Source organism: Pavona decussata, unplaced genomic scaffold, assembly GCF_977016875.1.
Source record: "Pavona decussata unplaced genomic scaffold, jaPavDecu1.1 SCAFFOLD_23, whole genome shotgun sequence".
Taxonomy (NCBI): Eukaryota; Metazoa; Cnidaria; class Anthozoa; order Scleractinia; family Agariciidae; genus Pavona; species Pavona decussata.
In genome coordinates, this window is record NW_028145446.1 from 779,078 (window position 1) to 800,879 (window position 21,802).

General features: G+C 41.5%; 1 protein-coding gene across 2 annotated transcripts; it reads right to left on the reverse strand.

Moving 5' to 3' along the window:
• Window positions 1-238: 238 nt before the first annotated feature.
• LOC146485981 (uncharacterized) lies at window positions 239-19,139 on the reverse strand. Of its 2 annotated transcripts, XM_085102719.1 has the most exons (8): window positions 18,985-19,139; window positions 15,288-15,393; window positions 14,423-14,523; window positions 11,543-11,641; window positions 3,934-10,918; window positions 1,256-1,491; window positions 983-1,057; window positions 239-843 (listed from the first exon to the last, which is right to left on the reverse strand). In XM_085102719.1, the coding sequence occupies exons 1-8, from the start codon at window positions 19,039-19,041 to the stop codon at window positions 787-789; spliced, it is 7,716 nt and encodes a 2,571-aa protein (XP_084958845.1). In that variant the 5' UTR covers window positions 19,042-19,139; the 3' UTR covers window positions 239-786. The 2 variants fall into 2 exon arrangements, with proteins under 2 accessions (XP_084958845.1, XP_084958844.1); XM_085102718.1 differs by having other exon boundaries at window positions 3,934-11,641.
• Window positions 19,140-21,802: the final 2,663 nt, after the last annotated feature.

Sequence of the window (21,802 nt, forward strand, 5' to 3'; positions counted from 1 at the left end):
TTTTTCTTCTTTATTTGAAATCAGACCTTGGTGATTACAATGTTAAAATAATACCATTGCTGTATTAAAGATCAAGAAGAGAAATTTGAACCCAGTATGTATAAAAGCTTGTATTTCTAACAATATGTCTGTGCTTAAGCTCCCTATTGTTTCCCAAAACACCCCAGCAGTGTGGAATTAAGAATCTGTGTTGTTGTAAAATGGAGTTAAGGTAAAAATGGATGCTGGAAGTCAAACATTGTGCAAGATAAAGACAAGTTTTATTTCATCCATCATCTTAATGCTACTACTGATGTAGCATTTTACATCCAGAACAATTTCAACAACGTTCTACTTGTGAGTTTGTTTTTCGCTTTTTTTTTTTCTTGGGGGGTCGGGGGAAAAAAGGTCAGTCCCCCACCACAATGCCCTGGGAAATCTGTCAGACTTCAAGGCACCTTTCATTCATTTGATATTTTTTTTCTTCTTTTTTTTTTCTTTTTTCCTCTGATTGTTCTCTTTTTTTCTTTTCTTTTTTTTTTTTTTTGGATTTTCTGATTTTTTCTTTTGTTTTGGAGATTCCTTTGCATGGGGATTTTTTGATTTTTTTTTTTGGTGTTTTTTTCAGCTGCTTTTAAATTTTTTTCACCCACTCAGCAAGTAGAACGATGTTGCCTGATTACAGTCATGTTTTGTGTTGAGAATCGCTGAAAATTAAAAAAATGCGACTGTGGTGTTTCCGTCGCGAAGCAGAAAGCCCTTGGGGAGATAATTCTTGAGAAGGCTTCCCACAACAGTGAACTTCTTTTAGTTCCTTCGACGCCGTCGGCGAGTATATGGCCCATTCTCCTCTCGTCTGGCCTCCTGCATTAACAAAAGTACCAAGTAAATAATTTTTGTGAGCAAAAGCATCAGCAAGTCTTTCAGCTAAGTCAGCAAGATATATTGAGGGTGAACCTCATGAGTTGAGTATGTAGAAATAATTTGTGGTTCATGTACTTACCTCTGCAACAAAAGCTTCTCCATTCCACACTCGTCTTACCCTCCTGTGGCGTGTTCGGTTGCTTTGAACCAGAGCCTGCAATGTAGAGTGTAAGGTAATATTAGTCTTTAAAAGTTTATTGGTCCATGAAAATTATAGCAACTTGAATATAATAATATTGGTAAACATTAATAGATAAGAGGTGGCAAAAGAAGATTACCCACCCCCATAATCCATTTGCTTTGAAGTACCCTACTCCCATTATATATATTATAGAAATTATTGTGTACTTACATCAGCTGGCTGTCCCAGAGGCAAGGCAGAAATGGTTGCCACTTGTGCTTGCAGATTGGCACTATACAATGCTTCAAAGGCAGCCCGCACATAATAGCGCACATAACCCATTGTATCTGAAGTACTGCTGGGGGGCACATTCATTTCACCAACAGTAGGTTCTGCAGCCTCCTCCTCATTCTTCACTGTAGCAGTCATGGGTATTGGCTCATTAATGGGTTGCTCTGTTGTGTCCCCTGAAAAGAAAAAGCAATGTGCCATCACCACAGAAAGGTTTATTCTTTTTTGTTATCATGAGTTGCCTGCCCCAGGGGTTGATATTGTTAAATAAGTTCGCCACCAATAATGATTGAAGTCTAAGCTAATTAAGTTGAAAACTATTCTAAGAGGAAAATAGTTTGTTCTTGAACAGACCAAATTGTTGTACGTTGACATTACAGATGGGTGTGGTCAGTTCCAGCACCCTTTGTTCTCCACATTGAGCAATTCACTGAGTGTGTATATAATATTGTTGTAAATCTAATGCTTAAATAAATTGAAGGGCTCGCTACATAACTGACCTATAGTCAGGGCTGTCAACTCTCTCGGATAATCCAGTAGACTCCAGAGTTTGAACCGTATCTCTCGATCTCCAGATTGATGTCTTTAATCTCCTAGATAATTACCGAAGTTTGCTATTTGTCGTAGACTTCACTTTCCAAGAGTGAGATCTCAATGGTTGAGCTTTGTTTGTTCGAGTTAAAAGAGTCCTGTCCCCCCTCTCCCCCAACTGAAGCCCTTAACTTAGCCTTGACTTCATGCGCCTGTAAGGCGCTTTGTTGTTGCTGGCTGGGAAGTCCTATTCTCCATATTTGAAGACATGGGAGGTTGACAGCCCTGTATAGTGAGTTTTAGATTGCTTTTTAATTTGTTGGGTTTGGAATGGATATAATCACCAGTAGTACTAGTGAACATTAAATACTGAGAACAAACTTCCAGGACCACTTACCTTGCCTGCTTCAGCTACATCTATGGTAAGTGTTATTAGTTAAAAAAGAATGAAAAGGCTGAAAGTGATCTCATAATGACACTTCAGCTCCTGATCTTCTTAAAATCTTCATAAGAAGGCCAGTGCACTATATATTTACCTACTAAGTTTGAAGGGAGAAAATAAAATGAAAAGGTTATGGAAATAATTTATTTCAAACACTGCACAGTTTATTCCACCAGATAACCCCTCCCCTCATGCTAGGGGGTAGTGAAGTTCACTGAGACTTCAAAGGAAAGGGGGATCAATATTGAATCTCAAAGAAAGTGCAGGCAGACAATTTAACTGCAGGAAAACATGTATGTTACACAAAATGGTTTGCACAGAGCAATAAAAAATCTAGTTACTAGAGAAAAATACCAGTATGATCATGATAGTGCTTGTCATTCTGAGTCTAGGGCAGTTTCTTACTCACCTACTTGGTAGAAGTTTTAAAAGAATTAAACCAAAACTCCCCCTAGAATTACACATAACCCAAACTTCCACCTTCAATAATACAAACCCAAGAGCTAAGTTCAATGTTGAAATTCGACCCTGTCATGGTGTAGTGAAAGACGCTGGATCCAAACAATGAATCTTGGAATCTGGCAGAGGCTTTCAGTACACCATCAAAGGTGTCACTTGTCTCTCTCGTGAAGGCACAGCATAGCCAATGCTGGTTTTTCTTTTGTGACAATCTAACAGATTGTCGCAAAAGAAAAGCAAGCATTGGTGTTTTCATGAGCAATCTTAATTAACTAAATATTTCTCACTTTAAATACTCATATGAAATGGGCCGGAATACTCAATGTTGAAATTCGACCCTGTCATGGTGTAGTAAAAGACACTGTGGATCCAAACATTATAATGTATATTGGAATCCTGCAGAGGCTTTCAGTACACCATCAAAGGGGACCAAAGATAGTTTAATTTACTTAATTAAAACATCCTAAATTCTGTTGCAGCAAAAGTCACTTGTCTCTCTGGTGAAGGCACAGCATAGCCAATGCTAGTTTTTCTTTCCTGACAATCTGTGTTTTCATGCGCTATCTTAACTATAAGACTCCTAGTCTTTCCTGCACAAATTAAGAGAAAGGAGGAGCGGCTCATGTAATGTTTTAAAAACGAGCAGGAGTGTTTTATCGTCCGCCCCTCCCCCCCGCTCCTACTTTTTTTGCTCCTTTTTGCCCAATGCCCTCGCGCGCTTACCCCGCTTGGCTTGAAGGAAACGGAAACGATTGCTACGCAGGCTAGATTTAGAACCACGAGGCGCAGCTGAGATGGAGTGGTTTTAGACCCAATAAAACGTGCTGTGAGTTTTTTGAACGCATTCATAAACATTCCGGGAAAAGCGTGTGTCAATAGAGTTTATAACAATAATTTATGCTTTTGTGAACGTTGCAAATAAGCATATGAGAAAAACACCGCATAGTAAAGAGGAGAGTTTTATCAGCTGATAAAACACCACATACGAAATAAAGTCACTGCATGTGATGTATTATTGACCATTTAAAAGGTGAATCGGCTAATGAATTATTAATGAGTTTTTGGATGAAGTAAAGGTGAATGACTAACCCACCCAATGAACCATGAACATGAACCAAGTCCATTTGCTGCAAGTGTCCCTTGACTCTAAGAAGACCTACTAGAAGGTATTTAAATGAAGGCATACCTAAGTCAACACTGCTCTCTTTTTGTGAACGTTTCCTTTTTCGAGATCCACTTTCACGTGAGATGCTTCTGCTGCTCCTTTTTAGTGCATCTTTTCCCAGGCTTGATGCTGACGTCTCCCCCTGGAGTACTTTAGTGTCCAGATCAACTGATTCAGTGTCCAGTTCAGGAAAAGTTGAAATGGTATTCTGGGAAAGTGCAGAGAAAGGCTCGGGCATAGAACCAACTGGCTGAATCTCTACAGTTTTCTGGGGTGATGCACTTCTAGCCAGAAAACCAGCTGACTCACTCTCAATCCCACTGTGGGATGTTGTAGTACCAGACAGAGCTAGTGGTGAAGGCACAGAGAAGCCAACACTAATCTCCTTATGTGACAATGTCCTGTTTTGAGAACCACTCTTACGCCGCCTCTTCTTTGGTCTCATTTCTCCGACACTTGAAGTTAGTCTCTCCCCTTGAGATAGGTTGTTGCTCAAATCAACCATTTCAGAGTCCAATTCAAGACAAGTTGAAATGGGATGCTGGGATGGTCCATTCATGTCTTTTGGTAAAGTACCAACTGACTCCACCTCAATGTCAGTCTGGGATGATGCACTGACACCATCTCCAAGACAAGGTGAAATGGCATCCTGAGATGGTCCATTATAGGCCTGTGGAAGAGTGCCAACGCTGCTCTCCTTTTGTGACAGTCTCTTTTTTGGAGACCCACTCTTACTCCGCCTCTTCTTCGGCCTCATTTTACCGACACTTGAAGATGGTATCTCCACTTGAGATAATTTGTTGCCCACATCAGCCATTTCAGTGTCCAATTGAAGACAAGGTGAAATGGCATCCTGAGATGGTACTTCATAAGCCTGTGGAAGAGTACCAACTGACTCAATCTTAATCGTATTCTGGGTAGGTGCACTTACAGCCTCTTCCAGAGTACTGATTGACTCAATCTCATTTGCAGCCTGGGATGGTGCAACAACTGATTCAATTTTAATCAAACTCTTTGATGGTGTACCAACAGCATCATCCAGAGTACCAACTGACTCAATCTCAATCGTCGTCTGGGATGGTATACCAACAGCCTCTTCAAGAGAACAAACTGACTCAATCTCAATAGCAGTGTGGGACGGTGCACCAACAGCCTCTTCCAAAGTACCAACTGACTCAATTTCAATCGCCGTCTGGGATGGTGTACCAACAACCACTCCCAGAGTACCAACTGACTCAATCTTAATAGCAGTGTGGGACGGTGCACCAACAGCCTCTTCCAAAGTACCAACTGACTCAATTTCAATCGCCGTCTGGGATGGTGTACCAACAACCACTCCCAGAGTACCAACTGACTCAATCTCAATAGCAGTGTGGGACAGTGCACCAGCAGCGTCTTCCAGAGTACCAACTGACTCAATCTCAATCGCCGTCTGGGATGCTGTACCAACAACCTCTTCCAGAGTACCAACTGACTCAATCCCAATCGCCGTCCGGGATGGTGTACCAACAACCACTCCCAGAGTACCAACTGACTCAATCTCAATAGCAGTGTGGGACAGTGCACCAGCAGCGTCTTCCAGAGTACCAACTGAGTCAATCTCAATAGCAGTGTTGGATGGTGCACCAACAGCCTCTTCCAGAGTACCAACTGACTCAATTTCAATCACAGTCTTGGCTGGTGCACTGATATCCTCCGGCACAGTTCCAACTGACTCAGTCTCAATCACAGTCTTTGACGGTGCACGAACACCCTCTTCCAGAGTAGAAATCGGCTCACTCTCCATTGCTGTCTGCGATGGTGCACTAACTTCATCCGTTGAACACGCAGAAATAGCAATCTGAGATGGCACTGCAACAAACTCTGTCAGAGAATTGATCGACTCCATTTCAACTGCTAGCTTTGAAGATTTTAAAATTGGAGTCCCAGATAGCCAACAATCAGAGACATACTGCTTCATGATTGATGTAGGCACGGTTGAGCCAACGCTGCTCTCCTTTTGTGACAGACTCTTTTTTGGAGACCCACTCTTACTCCGCCTCTTCTTCGGTCTCATTTTTCCAACACTTGAAGTTGGTATCTCCCCTTGAGATAATTTGTTGCCAACGTCAACCATTTCAGTGTCCAATTCAAGACAAGATGAAGTGACATCCTGAGATAGTCCATCATAAGCCTGTGGAAGAGTACCAACTGACTCAATCCCAATCGTATTCTGGGTTGGTCCACTCACAGCCTCTTCCAGAGTACTCAGTGACTCAATCTCATTTGCAGTCTGGAATGGTGCACCAACTGATTCAATTTCAATCACACTCCTTGATGGTGTACCAGCAGCGTCTTCCAGAGTACAGACTGACTCAATCTCAATCGAAGTCTGGGATGGTATACCAGAGGGTTCCTCCAGAGTACAAACTGACTCAATCTCAATAACAGTGTCGGATGGTGCACAAACAGCCTCTTCCAGAGTATCAACTGACTCAATCTCAATCACAGTCTTGGATGGTGCACTGACATCCTCCGGCACAGTTCCAACTGACTCAGTGTCAATCACAGTCTTGGATGGTGCACCAATACCCACTTCCAGAGTATAAACTGACTCACTTTCCATTGCTGTGTGCGATGGTGCACTAACTTCATCCGTTGAACACGCAGAAATTGCAATCTGAGATGGCACTGCAACAAACCCTGTCAGAGCATTGATCGACTCCACATCAACTGCTGGCTTTGAAGATTTTAAAATTGGAGTCCCAGATAGCCAACAATCAGAGACATACTGCTTCATGATTGATGTAGGAACAGCTGGGCCAACGCTGCTCTCCTTTTGTAACAGTCTCTTTTTTGGAGACCCACTCTTACTTCGCCTCTTCTTCGGTCTTATTTTTCCAACACTTGAAGTTGGTATCTCCCCTTGAGATAATTTGTTGCCAACGTCAACCATTTCAGTGTCGAATTCAAGACAAGTTGCCATGGCATCCTGAGATGGTCCATCGTAATCCTGAGGAAGAGTACCAACGGACTCAATCTCAATCGTATTCTGGGTTGGTGCACTTACAGCCTCTTCCAGAGTACTGATTGACTCAATCTCATTTACAGTCTGGAATAGTAAAGAAACTGCTTCAGTTTCAATCACACTCTTTAATGGTGTACCAGCAGCGTCTTCCAGAGTACCAACTGACTCAATCTCAATCGCCTTCTGGGCTGGTGCACAAACAGCCTCTTCCAGTGTACCAACTGACTCAATCTCGCTCGCAGTCTGGGATGGTGCACAAAGAGCCTCTTCCAGTGTACCAACTGATTCAATTTCAATCAGAATCTTGGATGATGCACTGACATCCTCCGGCACAGTTCCAACTGACTCAGTCTCAATCACAGTCTTTGATGGTGCACCAACAGCCTCTTCCATAGCACCAACTGACTCAATCTCAATAGCAGTGTCGGATGGTGCACAAACAGCCTCTTCCAGAGTACCAACTGACTCAATCTCAATCACAGTCTTAAATGGTGCACTGACATCCTCCTGCACAGTTCCAACTGACTCAGTCTCAATCACAGTCTTGGATGGTGCACCAATACCCTCTTCCAGAGTATAAACTGACTCACTTTCCATTGCTGTGTGCGATGGTGCACTAACCTCATCCGTTGAACACGCAGAAATTGCAATCTGAGATGGCACTGCAACAACCCCTGTCAGAGGATTGATCGACTCCACATCAACTGCTCGCTTTGAAGATTTTAAAATTGGAGTCCCAGATAGCCAACAATCAGACACATGCTGCTTCATGATTGATGAAGGCACAGCTGAGCCAACGCTGTCTTCTTTTTGTGACAGTCTCTTTTTACGAGACCCACTCTTACTTCGCCTCTTCTTCGGTCTTATTTTTCCAACACTTGAAGTTGGTATCTCCCCTTGAGATGATTTGTTGCCAACGTCAACCATTTCAGTGTCCAATTCAAGACAAGTTGCAATGGCATCCTGAGATGGTCCATCGTAAGCCTGCGGTTGAGTACCAACGGACTCAATCTCAATCGTATTCTGGATTGATGCACTTACAGCCTCTTCCAGAGTACTGATTGTCTCAATCTCATTTACAGTCTGGAATGGTGCACAAACTGCTTCACTTTCAATAACACTCTTCGATAGAGTACCAACAGCGTCAATCCCAATCTCAATAGCAGTGTGGGATAGTGCACCAACAGCCTCTTCCAGAGTACCAACTGACTCAACCTCAATCACAGTCTTGGATGGTGCACTGACATCTTCCGGCACAGTTCCAACTGACTCAGTGTCAATCACAGTCTTGGATGGTGCACTAATACCCTCTTCCAGAGTAGAAATCGACACTCTCTCCATTGCTGTGTGCGATGGTGCACTAACTTCATCGGTTGAACACGCAGAAATTGCAATCTGAGATGGCACTGCAACAAACTCTGTCAGAGCTTTGATCGACTCCACATCAGCTGCTGGCTTTGAAGATTTTAAAATTGGAGTCCCAGATAGCCAACAATCAGACACATGCTGCTTCATGGTTGATGAAGACACAGCTGGACCAACGCTGCTCTCCTTTTGTGACAGTCTCTTTTTTCGAGACCCACTCTTACTTCGCCTCTTCTTCGGTCTTATTTTTCCAACACTTGAAGTTGGTATCTCCCCTTGAGATAATTTGTTGCTGACATCAACCATTTCAGTGTCCAATTCAAGACAAGTTGCAATGGCATCCTGAGATGGTCCATCGTAAGCCTGCGGTTGAGTACCAACGGACTCAATCTCAATCGTATTCTGGATTGATGCACTTACAGCCTCTTCCAGAGTACTGATTGTCTCAATCTCATTTACAGTCTGTAATGGTGCACAAACTGCTTCACTTTCAATCACACTCTTCGATGGTGTACCAGCAGCGTCTTCCAGAGTACCAACTGACTCAATCTGAATCGCCGTCTGGGATGGTGCACAAACAGTCTCTTCCAGTGTACCAACTGACTCAATCTCGCTCGCAGTCTGGGATGGTGCACAAAGAGCCTCTTCCAGTTTACCAACCGATTCAATTTCGATCACAGTGTTCGATGGTGTACCAGCAGCGTCTTCCAGAGTACCAACTGACTCAACCTCAATCGCAGTCTGGAATGGTGCACAAAGAGTCTCTTCCAGTGTACCAACTGATTCAATTTCAATCAGAGTCTTGGATGATGGACTGACATCTTCCGGCACAGTTCCAACTGACTCAGTCTCAATCACAGTCTTGGATGGTGCACCAACAGCCTCTTCCATAGTACCAACTGACTCAGTCTCAATCGCCGTCTGGGATGATGCACAAAGAGCCTCTTCCAGTTTACCAACTGATTCAATTTCGATCACAGTGTTCGATGGTGTACCAGCAGCGTCTTCCAGAGTACCAACTGACTTAATCTCAATCGCAGTCTGGAATGGTGTACCAACAGCCTCTTTGAGACTACAAACTGATTCAATCTCGCTCGCAGTCTGGGATGGTGCACAAAGAGCCTCTTCCAGTGTACCAACTGATTCTATTTCAATCACAGTCTTGGATGGTGGACTGACATCCTCCGGCACAGTTCCAACTGACTCAGTCTCAATCACAGTCTTGGATGGTGCACCAACACCCTCTTCCAGAGTATAAATTGAGTCATTCTCCATTGCTGTCTGCGATGGTGCACTAACTTCCTCCATGGAACACGCAGAAATTTTAATCTGGGATGGCACTGCAGTAAACCCTGTCAGAGGATTGATCGACTCCACATCAGCTACTGGCTTTGAAGATTTTAAAATTGGAGTCCCAGATAGCCAACAATCAGACACATGCTGCTTCATGGTTGATGAAGGCACAGCCGAGCCAACGCTGCTCTCCTTTTGTGACAGACTCTTTTTTGGAGACCCACTCTTACTCCGCCTCTTCTTCGGTCTCATTTTTCCAACACTTGAAGTTGGTATCTCCCCTTGAGATGATTTGTTGCTCACATCAACCATTTCAGTGTCCAATTCAAGACAAGGTGAAGTTGCATTCTGATATTGTGGACTGTTTCCCTGTGGCAGAGTAGCAACTGACTCAATCTCAATCGCAGAGCCTTGTCGAAGCTTAATTAGAACTGATCCAACAAGGATTTCATTGAATGCAGGTTCTACATCCTCTGGCAGAGTACAACCTGATTCAATCTCACATGCATTGTGGGATGGTCCACAAACAGCCTTTTCCAGTGTACCAACTGACTCAATCTCGCTCATAGTCTGGGATGGTGCACAAAGAGCTTCTTCCAGTGTACCAACTGATTCAATTTCAATCACAGTCTTGGATGGTGGACCGACATCCTCCGACACAGTTCCAACTGACTCAGTCTCAATCGCAGTGTTGGATGGTGCACCAACAGCCTCTTCCATAGTAACAACTGACTCAGTCTCAATCGCCGTCTGGGATGATGAACAAACAGCCTCTCCCAGTGTACCAACTGATTCAATTTCGATAACAGTCATCGATGGCGTACCAGCAGCGTCTTCTAGAGTACCAACTGACTCAATCTCAATCGCAGTCTGGAATGGTGTACCAACAGCCTCTTTGATCATGATTGATGAAGGCACAGGTGAGCCAACGCTGTCCTCTTTTTGTGACAGTCTCTTTTTACGAGACCCACTTTTACTCCGCCTCTTCTTCGGTCTTATCTTTCCAACACTTGAAGTTGGTATCTCCCCTTGAGATGATTTGTTGCCAACGTCAACCATTTCAGTGTCCAATTCAAGACAAGTTGCAATGGCATCCTGAGATGGTCCATCGTAAGCCTGCGGTTGAGTACCAACGGACTCAATCTCAATCGTATTCTGGATTGATGCACTTACAGCCTCTTCCAGAGTACTGATTGACTCAATCTCATCTACAGTCTGGAATAGTGCACAAACTGCTTCACTTTCAATCACACTCTTCGATAGAGTACCAACAGCGTCAACCCCAATCTCAATAGCAGTTTGGGATAGTGCACCAACAGCCTCTTCCAGAGTACCAACTGACTCAATCTCAATCACAGTCTTGGATGGTGCACTAATACCCTCTTCCAGAGTAGAAATCGACACTCTCTCCATTGCTGTGTGCAATGGTGCACTAACTTCATCGGTTGAACACGCAGAAATTGCAATCTGAGATGTCACTGCGACAAACTCTGTCAGAGAATTGATCGACTCCACATCAACTGCTGGCTTTGAAGATTTTAAAATTGGAGTCCCAGATAGCCAACAATCAGACACATGCTGCTTCATGGTTGATGAAGACACAGCTGGACCAACGCTGCTCTCCTTTTGTGACTGTCTCTTTTTTCGAGACCCACTCTTACTTCGCCTCTTCTTCGGTCTTATTTTTCCAACACTTGAAGTTGGTATCTCCCCTTGAGATAATTTGTTGCTGACATCAACCATTTCAGTGTCCAATTCAAGACAAGTTGCAATGGCATCCTGAGATGGTCCATCGTAAGCCTGCGGTTGAGTACCAACGGACTCAATCTCAATCGTATTCTGGATTGATGCACTTACAGCCTCTTCCAGAGTACTGATTGACTCAATCTCATCTACAGTCTGGAATAGTGCACAAACTGCTTCACTTTCAATCACACTCTTCGATAGAGTACCAACAGCGTCAACCCCAATCTCAATAGCAGTTTGGGATAGTGCACCAACAGCCTCTTCCAGAGTACCAACTGACTCAATCTCAATCACAGTCTTGGATGGTGCACTAATACCCTCTTCCAGAGTAGAAATCGACACTCTCTCCATTGCTGTGTGCAATGGTGCACTAACTTCATCGGTTGAACACGCAGAAATTGCAATCTGAGATGTCACTGCGACAAACTCTGTCAGAGAATTGATCGACTCCACATCAACTGCTGGCTTTGAAGATTTTAAAATTGGAGTCCCAGATAGCCAACAATCAGACACATGCTGCTTCATGGTTGATGAAGACACAGCTGGACCAACGCTGCTCTCCTTTTGTGACTGTCTCTTTTTTCGAGACCCACTCTTACTTCGCCTCTTCTTCGGTCTTATTTTTCCAACACTTGAAGTTGGTATCTCCCCTTGAGATAATTTGTTGCTGACATCAACCATTTCAGTGTCCAATTCAAGACAAGTTGCAATGGCATCCTGAGATGGTCCATCGTAAGCCTGCGGTTGAGTACCAACGGACTCAATCTCAATCGTATTCTGGATTGATGCACTTACAGCCTCTTCCAGAGTACTGATTGACTCAATCTCATCTACAGTCTGGAATAGTGCACAAACTGCTTTACTTTCAATCACACTCTTCGATGGTGTACCAGCAGCGTCTTCCAGAGTACCAACTGACTCAATCTGAATCGCCGTCTGGGATGGTGCACAAACAGCCTCTTCCAGTGTACCAACTGACTCAATCTCGCTCGCAGTCTGGAATGGTGCACAAAGAGTCTCTTCCAGTGTACCAACTGATTCAATTTCAATCAGAGTCTTGGATGATGGACTGACATCCTCCGGCACAGTTCCAACTGACTCAGTCTCAATCACAGTCTTGGATGGTGCACCAACAGCCTCTTCCATAGTACCAACTGACTCAGTCTCAATCGCCGTCTGGGATGATGCACAAAGAGCCTCTTCCAGTTTACCAACTGATTCAATTTCGATCACAGTGTTCGATGGTGTACCAGCAGCGTCTTCCAGAGTACCAACTGACTTAATCTCAATCGCAGTCTGGAATGGTGTACTAACAGCCTCTTTGAGACTACAAACTGATTCAATCTCGCTCGCAGTCTGGGATGGTGCACAAAGAGCCTCTTCCAGTGTACCAACTGATTCTATTTCAATCACAGTCTTGGATGGTGGACTGACATCCTCCGGCACAGTTCCAACTGACTCAGTCTCAATCACAGTCTTGGATGGTGCACCAACACCCTCTTCCAGAGTATAAATTGAGTCATTCTCCATTGCTGTCTGCGATGGTGCACTAACTTCCTCCATGGAACACGCAGAAATTTTAATCTGGGATGGCACTGCAGTAAACCCTGTCAGAGGATTGATCGACTCCACATCAGCTGCTGGCTTTGAAGATTTTAAAAATGGAGTCCCAGATAGCCAACAATCAGACACATGCTGCTTCATGGTTGATGAAGGCACAGCCGAGCCAACGCTGCTCTCCTTTTGTGACAGACTCTTTTTTGGAGACCCACTCTTACTCCGCCTCTTCTTCGGTCTCATTTTTCCAACACTTGAAGTTGGTATCTCCCCTTGAGATGATTTGTTGCTCACATCAACCATTTCAGTGTCCAATTCAAGACAAGGTGAAGTTGCATTTTGATATGGTCGACTGTTAGCCTGTGGCAGAGTAGCAACTGACTCAATCTCAATCGCAGAGCCTTGTCGAAGCTTAATTAGAACTGATCCAACAAGGATTTCATTGAATGCAGGTTCTACATCCTCTGGCAGAGTACAACCTGATTCAATCTCACATGCTTTCTGGGATGGCGCACTAACAACCTGTGACAGAGTTCCAACTGACTGGTTTAAACTCTAAACGACACTCCAGCTTCAGAGAGTTTAGATCAGCGAACTGACTGGTCTAAACTTGCTGAAGTTGGACTGTCGTTTTCAGCCAGAGAATCCAATTTAATATCCAATACAGGAAATGTTGAAATGGTGCTGCCAAACTGTGAAGGACTGCTTTGCAGTAGCAAAGGCAGAGCTTTGTTCAAGCTCAATTACAACTGATCCAACAACTATTTCATTCAAAGCAGGTGTCACATCCTCTGGCAGAGTACTACTTGTCTCAATCTTGACTATAATTATACAATGAAGAGTGAGCCAATTAGTACTCTGCCATGTATTGGTCTACCTCCGAGTTAGGTTGGAATGGCAAGCATAACTGGGTGTCGTCCGCACAGGCGCCAACATCGGAGAGATGAGCTCTGATGACTTGAAAAGCTTACTTGCATAAACTACAAAAACCTATGACTACGAGCAATATTTCCACTTTTATCACTCAACTGTTATCACAAAACAGTGGATAAAACATTATATAATATAAATGTAACAGAAGTCTTGTGGATCCCCCTATGGGAGGTTTTGGATATCATTAATTATTTATTCCGTTTGCATTTACTTGATGCAACGTCATCAAAATTTACTAATTTATTCTATGCAAACCCTTTTCAGGTAGAGTATAGATATACCCTGTATATTTAAACTTTACGTACTCCATTATCACTTTTGCATGCAGACTACAAACATGAATCCTTGGGTTTTCGCCTCTGGGCCAAAACCCTGCAAAGAAATGTGAAATAAAATGCTATATTTGTTGTGTTTGATGTGTACTGTGTATTAAGCAGTCTACCTTGACTTGTGATTGGCTCAGCCCAGTTGTATTTAAGCTTAATTTTGAACGACCTATAAGTCATCGCATTGTGACATATGAGATGATGTTCACTGCTGTACCATACAAGAGAGTGTGGAATATTTAAAGTGTTCCATGAGGTATATCATGTCTAAATTGGACCTTACTTTCACAGCGCTATCCAACTGCCTTAGAGCTGATGCAAGGGTTTCTTTGCAACGGTCATCTCCTGTCTGATCAGTTGCTAACAGCAACAGTTGTCGAAGCACTAAAAATAGATTTAAAGATTACATTATTAAAGATTAAAAACAAAAAAAATTAATAAAATTCAATGGAATCGCACTAAACTTAAAAGTGCGATTGATAATACAGAAAAGTATGATGTCCTGAAGTGGCAAATGTTCCTATTAAAGACAGTATAGTAGTGAACATCGATGATCTAGCCATTTTAAAAGTGGGCCAAACACACAGCGTGACCTCCCGTCTAAAAATTATACGTCACCTTTTCTACGTAGAAAACTGATTTCGGCATGTAATTAACCTTACAATACATTTTAATCTTTAGTCCGGCACATAATTTAGCTAGGCAGATGCGCGCCCCTTTCCAAAATGGTATTGAAGGCCTTCGTAAGAAAAAAGAAATATGTTTTAAATCTAAATACCTGCTGTTTGAAACGTTGTGCTCCTACAAGAGCAAACCAGAAGACTGGGAGTGCCTTTCTAGGCAAATAGAAAATAGAAGTGGGGTAGGGGAGGAAGGGGAGGGGGGAGGGGAGGGATGGAGCTTCAGTAAAGCGACTGTGGGGTAATTATGGTTTCCTTTCATAAGACTTCCGTATAACTTTATGAATCATAGATAAAGAAGATTTTTACATGGGTCTGTATTGCCTAAAGTTCATTGTGTACTATATCATCGGTCTGTTCTCCTATGCTACCTGCAGAGCGACAAATCTCCCCATGATCGCACAAGCACCTGTTACACAGTCTAGAAGCCCTTTACCCACCTGTCTTAAACATATTTTCTTATAATACCTGAGAATTTTCCAGTGTCGACTGTGGTGGAACTCCCAAGAGCATCTTTAGTGATGCTATCCGCAGCTTTGTTACAATCCATACTTTCATTGCTTGTATTAGCCTCCTAAGATAAAAAAAATGGAATACTTTTAGCGTACAGAAGGTGAGGGAGACCAGGGCTGCGAGGAGGCGGCCGATATGATATATCCCATATATCCGATATGCTGTACCCTTTAACATGGTTTGGCCATGTACCTGTGAAGGAAAGTTTTGCTTTTTCTCATTTAACTTATATCGACAGCAACATGATTTTTTAGTTCTTTTGTTCATTGTTCGTAGTCACGCGCTATGACGTGAACGGATGTCTGAATTTGGGCCCATCCAAAATCGGCTACCACGTGCATTTGGCAGACCACTCGACTCGCGTTGGTGTTCTACTTTTAGCTGTGCTACAACGTGCTGACGAGAGCCAACCAGCTCAAAAAAGCTGTCGACGGTTGCCGCATTATGTTGATTTTCGGTTTGGTCCCTCTGATCATATCGCTGTGAATGTATCTTGGTATGTTGTATCTATGTGCGCACATGAATGTATCTTTGTATGTTGTATCTATGTGCGCACTTGAATGTTTCTTCGTATGTTGTATCTAGGAGAGCGCATAAATGTATCTTTGTATGTTGTATCTATGTGCGCGCATGAATGTATCTTTGTATGTTGCATCTATGTGCGCGCATGTGTGCATCTTTGTATGTTGTGCCTACGTGTGCGCATAAATGTATCTTCGTATGTTGTATCTACGTGCACGCATGAATGTATCTTTGTATGTTGTATCTATGTGCGCGCATAAATGTATCTTTGTCTGTTGCATCTATGTATGCGCATGAATGTATCTTTGTCTGTTGCATCTATGTATGCGCATGAATGTATCTTTGTATATTGTATGTATGTGCGCGCATGAATGAATCTTTGTATGGTGTATCTATGTGCGCGCATGAATGAATCTTTGTATGGTGTATCTATGTGCGCGCATGAATGAATCTTTGTATGGTGTATCTATGTGCGCGCATGAATGTATCTTTGTCTGTTGCATCTATGTATGCGCATGAATGTATCTTTGTCTGTTGCATCTATGTGCGTGCATGAATGAATCTTTGTATGGTGTATCTATGTGCGCGCATAAATGTATCTTTGTCTGTTGTATCTATGTGCACGCATGAATGTATCTTTGTCTGTTGTATCTATGTGCGCGCATGAATGTATCTTTGTCTGTTGTATCTATGTATGCGCATGAATGTATCTTTGTATGTTGTATCTATGCCCCGCATGAATGTATCTTTGTATGTTGTATCTATGTGCGCGCATAAATGTATCTTTGTCTGTTGCATCTATGTATGCGCATGAATGTATCTTTGTCTGTTGCATCTATGTATGCGCATGAATGTATCTTTGTATATTGTATGTATGTGCGCGCATGAATGAATCTTTGTATGGTGTATCTATGTGCGCGCATGAATGTATCTTTGTCTGTTGCTTCTATGTATGCGCATGAATGTATCTTTGTATGTTGTATCTATGTGCACGCATGAATGTATCTTCGTATGTTGTATCTATGTGCGCACTTGAATGTATCTTTGTATGTTGTATCTATATGCGCGCATGAATATATCTTTGTATGTTGTATCTATGTGCGCGCATGTGTGCATCTTCGTCTGTTGTATGTATGTGCGCGCATAAATGTATCTTTGTCTGTCGTATCTATGTGCACGCATGTGTGCATCTTTGTCTGTTGTATCTATGTGCGCGCATGAATGTATCTTTGTCTGTTGCTTCTATGTATGCGCATGAATGGATCTTCGTATGTTGTATCTATGTGCGCGCATGAATGTATCTTTGTATGTTGTATCTATGTGCGCGCATGAATGTATCTTTGTGTGTTGTATCTATGTGCGCGCATAAATGTATCTTTGTATGTTGGATCCATGTGTGCGCATGAATGTATCTTCGTATGTTGTATCTGTGTGCGCGCATGAATGAATCTTTGTCTGTTGCTTCTATGTATGCGCATAAATTTATCTTTGTATGTTGTATCTATGTGCGCGCATGAATGAATCTTTGTATGTTGTATCTATGTGCGCGCATGAATGAATCTTTGTATGTTGCTTCTATGTATGCGCAGAATGTATCTTTGTATGTTGCTTCTATGTATGCGCATGAATGCATCTTTGTCTGTTGCTTCTATGTATGCGCATGAATGTATCTTTGTATGTTGTATCTATGTGCGCGCATGAATGAATCTTTGTCTGTTGCTTCTATGTATGCGCATGAATGTATCTTTGTATGTTGTATATATGTGCACGCATGAATGTATCTTCGTATGTTGTATCTATGTGCGCACTTGAATGTATCTTCGTATGTTGTATCTATGTGCGCGCATGAATATATCTTCGTATGTTGTATCTATGTGCGCGCATGTGTGCATCTTTGTCTGTTGTATGTATGTGCGCGCATGAATGTATCTTTGTCTGTCGTATCTATGTGCGCGCATGTGTGCATCTTTGTCTGTTGTATCTATGTGCGTGCATGAATGTATCTTTGTCTGTTGTATCTATGTGCGCGCATGAATATATCTTCGTATGTTGTATCTATGTGCGCGCATGTGTGCATCTTTGTCTGTTGTATGTATGTGCGCGCATGAATGTATCTTTGTCTGTCGTATCTATGTGCGCGCATGTGTGCATCTTTGTCTGTTGTATGTATGTGCGCGCATGAATGTATCTTTGTCTGTTGTATCTATGTATGCGCATGAATGTTTTTTTGTATGTTGTATCTATGTGCGCGCATGAATGAATCTTTGTATGGTGTATCTATTTGCACGCATGAATGTATCTTCGTATGTTGTATCTATATGCGCGGATGTGTGCATCTTTGTATGTTGTATCTACGTGTGCGCATGAATGTATCTTTGTCTGTTGCATCTATGAAATAAATGCATCCAAATCATTTAACCAATTAATCCGATGGGGTCATAAAAGAATTAAAATTAACTTCATTTTTCTTGTTAATAAAGTGCCTAATTACATCCATTTCGAAATCACTGGTGATCCTTGGAATCTGGTTGGTCCAAAATGGTGCAATTTATTCCCAAATTGCACCATTTTTTGCTCTAAATCGCATCCTTTCTTTAGCCCATCAAAATGGAATTGAATTAACACAAATAGAATATTAATATTGACAATGATACTCTGTGATTTCAAAATGGATGTAATTAAGTGGTAATTGAACTTCGTGTCGTGCAATTTTGGTCTGAAATCATACTTGTGATTTCAAATCAAACTCGCGCTGCGCGCTCGTTTGATTTTGAAATCACGCGTATGATTTCAGACCAAATTGCACTCCACTCAGTTCAATTACCAATATTAACTAAGCATTGCTTGATGACGTGTTTTACTAATTGTTAATTGCCCACTAATTAATTGCTGCTATTGTTTCGTCACAAGTTTTTCTCCCGCTTTTTTAAATATCGCTTGTACAACAGAAAAAAAATCACTGTTTCTTTTTTTTTCAGTCAAAATAACTTAAATTTTCATTTGATTACTCGTAGTCATTTCAGTAGCATTGCGAAACGAATTTTGCCAACCGACCGATTGCAGTTGTTCCGCTTTTCACTTGTCTTTTTTTGGTAGAAATACATTAGTGAAATAAACGAGAGAGTCATACCTCCTCCTTTGATGTTCCCGAGGGAGGGGCATCCTTGATTTGACTTGTTTCAGTCATGTTATCGATTTCCGTTAACTTCGAAGAACGTTGAGAACGTTTTACGTGAGCTTCAAAAAACACGTCTTACCTCTAGCGCGGTAATTCGCAAATGATCAATTGCTAATGAGCGCGCTTAAATTAAACGTCACAAAGAGAACCTCAATTAGAGGGAATTAGTAATAATTCAATTATACCGTTTCAATTTCTCACAAATGTCATCCACTTCCGGTATACGAAAACGTCAAAAGGCGAAGGTTGTATTGTAACGATTGTAAAGATTTTCTTCCCTAGATTTTGCTTAATTCTTAAAGCCTTTATCTGAACTTTTTAAAGATGTTTTTGACGGCCTACGAGGCGGTTATTAAGTGTTTTTCGATGGTTGCTCTACCGGGTTTTCGTCCTGCAATTTCTTGGAATCACGCGATCTAATTGAATAAGTGGCTTACTTCAAACGTCATATCACGTGATGTTGAAACGACTACCTAGGAAAAAAAACAAAGCAATTAAAGGAGGCAATTTTGTTGGAACAAAGGGATAATTGGATAAATGGAAGGAAAAGTGAAAATATTGAAAAACAAAAAGAAATAAATAAGAACTAACATACAAAAAGGAAATAATCCCAGACGAGTTTGAAAACACCATTAAAACAAAGCTCACGAATTTTTCCGATAATGCCACATCGAATGCAACTGTTTTTGACTGCATAAGAGCTTGTTTCTTAGTTAATAATGCACGTGTTTTCTTTTTTCCGTTAAAACTCTAAGCTGTCAAAGAAGTCAATAGTGTTTGTGGCATTCACATCGTAGCCGTTTAAAGAGAAAATATATGATTAGAAAAACTCATCTCGCATGCTTTTAAAATATTCAAAATATTCTGCCTAAATTCTGAGCAAATTTAAAGTAAGAGGATGCTATGGAAGTTGTTCTTTCATAAATGCTAAAACAAGAAAATATTGTATATGGTAACTCATCTATCCAACCTGTTAATTCCATATACGACTGAACAAGAGAATTTTCCCTTATACTGGATAAATAAAATGTCTCGTATAATTATCACTGCCCTCTTGTATCTTTTGCGCAAGTGATAAGATGGCTGTCCCTGTTTTCTATCAAATCGCTTGCGCGCGCTTTCACTTCGCGCCCACTCGGCAGTATTCGATGGTTGATGGAAGAACAAATGTCTTACTCTGCAAGCCCTCGAGTTTTTATAAAACATCTAAAGAGTTAAACGAGCTCAATTCGAAGCTTTTTATCGTTTAACCCGTATAATTTCGAGCGAAATTTTAGGCAATTTTGGGATGCCATAGAATTGAAACGAGGTCTTTGTTTAAACGCGTCAGTGTTCTAATTTCAACGCCACAAAAGAGCCAAATCATGAAAATAAACAGAGAAACGATAAAATATGGGTGACTTTATCGGTGTAGCATTCTTCATATGGGCTGCTCTGAACACGCTACAGTGAAAAACAAGATCTTCTAGAAATGTGTCTTTTATCGGTAAGTTGTGTAGCAACTCTGGGAAACGCACACTGGTTCATACCACTGAGTAAACTTTTCAATGATCTTATTTCTAACCTAAAACAGTTTCTAGTCCTTTGTCTCCACTGACACGTAATCTCTTAATGCTATCCTCTCCTCTTTTAAGTCCATAATACGAAATCTGTTTCGAACATTTGGAAGATCTCTTGTGTTCGAACTGGCGCTATTCTCCCGGTATTCTATGTATTGCAACTGTTTTTCGTAGTGCCAAGCACCCCTTCATTACGAATTTTATACACATATATTTAACTTTTTTGTCCATCGATTAATATATTTATATTGCTTGCTTTTGTGAATATTCATTATCTCTTATTTAATTTTGCAAATTCTAATGTCACAAGAGAGGATGTACAGTATTGTTGTCTCATTATATTTATAGCATATTGACTTCCATATTGTGCATATTTATTTATCTATTTATTTATTGCATTGTATCGTATTGTATCACAATATTGTCTTAAGGTGTACCAAAAATTGTTACTAACCAATCAAAATCAGGAAAGCTATCAAGTCTATTGTATCTGTCATGACCTTACAGATTGTGATATGTTGATTCAACTAGTAAGGACATTCCTTGTTTTTCTGTTTGACGTTATCAAAATGAGCGTTACTATATCATAAAACAACTTGGGTAGACTTTTAGGCTAATTGAAGATTGTCCAATATTTTGGTTAGACAAAACTTTCCTTTATCGTGACGCTAGCTTCAAGTGTACAGTCAACTGTTGCCTTGCGAACAACTCGCTATTACGAACACCCCGATAATACGGACAGCAGCTAAATCCCCGGAAAAAATAGAGTATAGACGTTTGACTGAAATAAATTCCTGCCATTACGGACTCTTGCTATTAATTATATAACGACACTAACTTGCGGTCCCGAGAGTGTCCGCAATCAATAGGGTTGGCTGTATTTCCTCTTAAAATTAAATGTAAATGTTCTTCCCTATCTAGCGCCTGAGAGACCTGAGTACGTTATTTTTGTCTGACCGAAATATTGGGCAATCGTTTGCAGAAGTGGCCCTTGCCAATTTCACACAAGTCATTATTACTATATCATCTATATCGCACTTTTCCCGCCGTTGTGCATGGAGTAAGAAACAAAAATTACAGAAAAATGTTTAGTCAAAAACTCTATTTTGTTGCAAAGAATTAGTAAGAACGCAGCTGTAATCATAATATGTTTACGTTAATGTCGGAAAATCAATGTTGCCATGGAAAAGGTGCATGACTTTTAAAACAAG

What these genes read in the sequence shown, in the direction of transcription:
- LOC146485981 (XM_085102718.1), bottom strand. Translation starts at nt 19,041, where the DNA reads ATGACTGAAACAAGTCAAATCAAGGATGCCCCTCCCTCGGGAACATCA. An exon ending in CGACACTGGAAAATTCTCAG is followed by an intron (nt 14,524 to 15,287) that starts GTATTATAAGAA and finishes ATCTATTTTTAG; the next exon opens with TGCTTCGACAACTGTTGCTG. An exon ending in GAGAAGCTTTTGTTGCAGAG is followed by an intron (nt 844 to 982) that starts GTAAGTACATGA and finishes TTGTTAATGCAG; the next exon opens with GAGGCCAGACGAGAGGAGAA.